Below are 4,333 nucleotides of genomic sequence, written 5' to 3'. Positions count from 1 at the left end.
ATTCATATGTTTCTACTTTTAAGGTATTAAAAAGTATAAGTATTTTATACTTGAAAATGTCTATTTTTATCTGAAAAACACTTTAAATTACAGGGACAGGAGGAACTTGTAACTTGGCTATTTGTTCTCACCCTCATCCTACACTTCAATCTATTTTTCTACATTAACTTCGAAATAGTTGTGTAATTTTCTTTGGAATAATGAAAAATCTCAGTGTTTTAATTCAGTGGAACAGTCTTTCATAAAGAGGAATTTCAATCTAAGTCATAACTACATATTCCCACGGGGATTATTCACCTATCCCTGTAGATGCTCCAGATCTCACAGTTCTCTCCTGTTTGCCATTATTTCAGTAGTTTGTTCTTTTCCTGAGTTTTACGCACTCTGAAAGAATTGTGTCTCTCAAGTGAAAACATGATGAAATGACCAAACACATTATTTTTATTCTGGAGAGGTAAAGCTGCCAGTATCCCAATTAGTTTGAAATATTTATATAACCTCATCTGGTTCAGAGAGGCCCAGAGCAAACGTACCCCATCCCACCCTTATGGGAGATTCACCTCTGTCCATGGTGTCCTCACACACTCCCTTTACAGAAGGATGATGATGAAGGCATGCCAAAGATTGAACAAGAAAAAGTACAGTACAGTATAATGACTATGTAAGGAAGTCAGCCGTTTATAAATTTCAGTTATCTAGTAGGACACTGTTGACTTAATGTTTAAAATATGGTTTAGAGTAACTAGGAATCACCTTCTTTCTCATTTGATTCCAAAAATTGATACATGGTTCTTCAGTTAAGAGTCTGGACAAAGCCTGCTAAAAGCACAATAATCTAGGTCTAAAAGATGGTACCAATTTATATTCATTTATATTTTTATAAGTATAAGAGTTAATTTTTCAGGCAAAATGTGGTAATAATTGACAGATATGCATTGGTTATTTGAAAAAGACATTGCATATTCTAAGAATTGTGTTGTAATATGAAAAGAAAGCATTGCAAATGTATCTGTATGTTGTATAGGTTTACTTTAGTTTATGGATTTGCTTTGCTTTTTCTCAGAAAAAAGTATGAGAACTTCTTGAGTCTCAGTAAAGTATTTCTATTGGATACCAAAGACCGATTGTAAGTTGCTGTTGCCATATTTCGTATTTCAGTTTAGAGTGCCTTCTCCCCTCATACCCAGTAGGCACTGTTCTGAGAAACCAGGCCTCTGGTTACTTTCAAAGGATGACTCCAGAGCCTTCGGTTCTCAGCTTTTGTCATATCTGACTTTAAAAATGTGGAGTAGGAACTAAGCATGAAGACGTTAGTGGAATATTTCAGGCTTAAATGCCATAGTACAGTTACTCTTACATCTCGATATACTTGACATTAGCTACTATTCAATTTGAAATTAGAAGTGTAAAAATGGGCTTCTGTGGGACATACATTCTATTTCCAAATTTAGATCTTACGTGTTTGTAAACTGGGCTTTTCTCCTCTTTTGTTTTCAATTTTTATTTCATGTTCAGTCGTACAGGTTCATTATACAGATAAATTGTGTGTCATGGGGGTTTGGTGAACAGATAATTTTATCACCCAGTTAATAAGCATAGTACTCAATAGGTACTTACTTTATCCTCACCTTCCTCCCATCTTCCACCCTCAAGTAGGCATAAGTATCTGTTGTTCCCTTCTTTGGGTCCATATGTACTCATTGTTTAGCTTCCCTTTATAAGTGAGAAGATGCAGTATTTGGTTTTCTGTTCCTGTGTTAGTTTGCTTAGGATAATGGCTTCCAGCTCCATCCGTGTTGCTGCAAAGGACATGATCTCATTCCTTTTTATCACTGAATAGTATTTGATGGTGTAAATGTACCACATTGTCTTTATCCAGTCCACCATTGATGGGCATTTAGGTTGATTCCATGTTTTTGCTACTTGAATACTGCCTCAGTGAACATACACATGCATGTGTCCTTATGATAGAATGATCTATATTCCTTTGGGTATATACCCAATAAAGGGATTGCTGGGTCAAATGTTAATTCTGTTCTAGATTTTTTTTCTTTTATTTATATAGATGTAAAATAAAGTTTACCTTAGGTTTTTGTTCACATTAAGACCAGCATTTTAAATGCAGCCTTAAGCTAAGACCCTAACATTTTTTTTATTTTTTTTCACTCATGGAATTTTTTATGGAATAAGCAAATAAACCATGTTTGAAGAAAGTGTTGAAATTTTCTGATTTTATAGGTAAGACTATCAGAGAAGTCACTAACTCAAATCACATGGCTAGGTAGCGATTCCAAATAGTCTTGATATTGCAGTCGTTACTCTGAATTAATTTCAATCTCCATATCATTAACAGGCATCAAGAAACACAAATCCATGGCTGAAGTTAATTTTACATTGGTTACTGAGTTTATCCTTTTGGGACTGACAGATCGTGCTGAACTAAAGATGGTCCTCTTCATGTTGTTCCTGTTGATCTATATCATTTCCCTGGTGGGGAATCTGGGAATACTCTTTCTAATCTATGTAACTCCCAAACTTCACACACCCATGTATTATTTCCTTAGCTGTCTGTCATTTGTTGATGCCTGCTATTCATCAGTTTTTGCCCCCAAAATGCTGCTGAACTTCTTTGTTGAGCGGGAGACAATCTCATTCTCTGCATGCATTCTGCAATATTTTTTATTCGTGTCTCTCCTTACCACTGAGGGCTTTTTGTTAGCCACAATGGCTTATGACCGTTACGTGGCCATTGTGAACCCTTTACTTTATACAGTAGCTATGACTAAAATGGTTTGTATTGTGCTCGTATTTGGGTCATGTGTGGGAGGTTTAATCAACTCATTGACACATACAATTGGCTTGGTGAAACTGTCTTTCTGTGGGCCAAATGTCATCAGTCACTTCTTCTGTGATCTTCCCCCACTGTTGAAACTGTCATGTTCTGACACATCTACGAATGAATTGTTGCTTTTGATCTTCTCCGGCATTATTGCCATGCTCACTTTTTTGACTGTGGTGATCTCCTACATCTTCATTGTTGCTGCTATCCTGAGGATCCGCTCAGCAGCAGGTAGACATAAAGCCTTCTCCACCTGTGCCTCTCACCTGACTGCCGTGACCTTATTCTATGGATCGATAAGCTTTAGTTACATTCAACCAAACTCCCAGTATTCCTTAGAACAAGAAAAGGTGGTGTCTGTATTTTATACCCTGGTGATTCCTATGTTAAACCCGTTGATTTACAGCTTAAGAAACAAGGAAATGAAGGAAGCTGTGAAAGGGGCTACAGAAATTAAATATTTTCCTTGTTAATTTCATATTTCCATGTCCAAAAATAGACTACAGTGGTTTGTATAATGATATCTATAAAGATTTAATAAAATTTTGATCCTACAGGAGCCTTAGAGTTTATTCAATTGGAGCCCTGTGTTTTACAGTGGAAAAAAAAAGACCTAGAAAAATGTGCCATAGAAGATATGGCAGGTTACTGGGTTAACTAACCTAAAAACCAGACTAAGATCTAAGGTAGTTATCTTTAGGCAATTGATGACATTTTCATTCCGTTATATGAGTAAATATAAATATTTATGGGACATGTAGACACTCAAACACATGCATAAATAGAGATAAAATTAATAAATAATAAAATATATGTTGCCTTGGTCTCTCTATTGAGCATGGAAATAAGTAAAATACATTCAATGAAAAAGTATTGGTACTTTCCTTATCCAGAAAATAGACAGATGCACATACCAAAAATTAACCTGGATTATTTATTGCTTGTTATTCTTCAAAATAAACATATACACTTAAAAATACTCAGAAAGAGAACATGGGACTAGATTACCTTTCCATGTGCAATGGTTAGTCTAAACCATTTCCCTATTCCTGGCCTCAGTTTCCACTATTACATATGAAATCACATTGGATGGAATGTCAGAGTTTTATTATCACTCCACATGGAAGGCTCACTAATACTCAGAGAAAGCTTACCCTGAAGACTTTCACTTCATGTTTAGAAAGGATGGCTCCAAACTCATTAGGATGTCATTAATAATCAAATTCGCTTTCCTCTTTCCTTTAAAGATCTTCCAGAATCATGTTTAGACACTAAACAAAAAAATTCCCAGAAGAGTCATTCTAGGCAGGGAAAATTTGTGAAGCCAATTTTTTTCCCCTCAATTCAAATTATATGTACAAGCGCATCATCATAAGATCAAGCCTACAAATACTAATTGTCCCATATTGATTTATCCTCAAATTGTTGTAAACTATCCTATCTGGAAAAATATTAAAAATATATAAATAACAGTACTCTAGAGAATATATTCAC

At 35.2% G+C, this 4,333-nt stretch overlaps 1 protein-coding gene across 1 annotated transcript; it reads left to right on the top strand.

The window, feature by feature from the left end:
* The first annotated feature begins 2,373 nt into the window (after nt 1-2,373).
* Nucleotides 2,374-3,312, top strand: LOC112605635 (olfactory receptor 1052-like). Its single transcript, XM_025355293.1, has one exon. The coding sequence runs from the start codon at nt 2,374-2,376 to the stop codon at nt 3,310-3,312; it is 939 nt and encodes a 312-aa protein (XP_025211078.1).
* The last annotated feature ends 1,021 nt before the right edge of the window (nt 3,313-4,333 follow it).

The sequence above is a fragment of the Theropithecus gelada genome, chromosome 14 (assembly GCF_003255815.1).
Source record: "Theropithecus gelada isolate Dixy chromosome 14, Tgel_1.0, whole genome shotgun sequence".
Classification (NCBI taxonomy): domain Eukaryota; kingdom Metazoa; phylum Chordata; class Mammalia; order Primates; family Cercopithecidae; genus Theropithecus; species Theropithecus gelada.
Note: the sequence above shows the minus strand (reverse complement) of the source record. Positions and strands in the feature narration are given on the sequence as shown.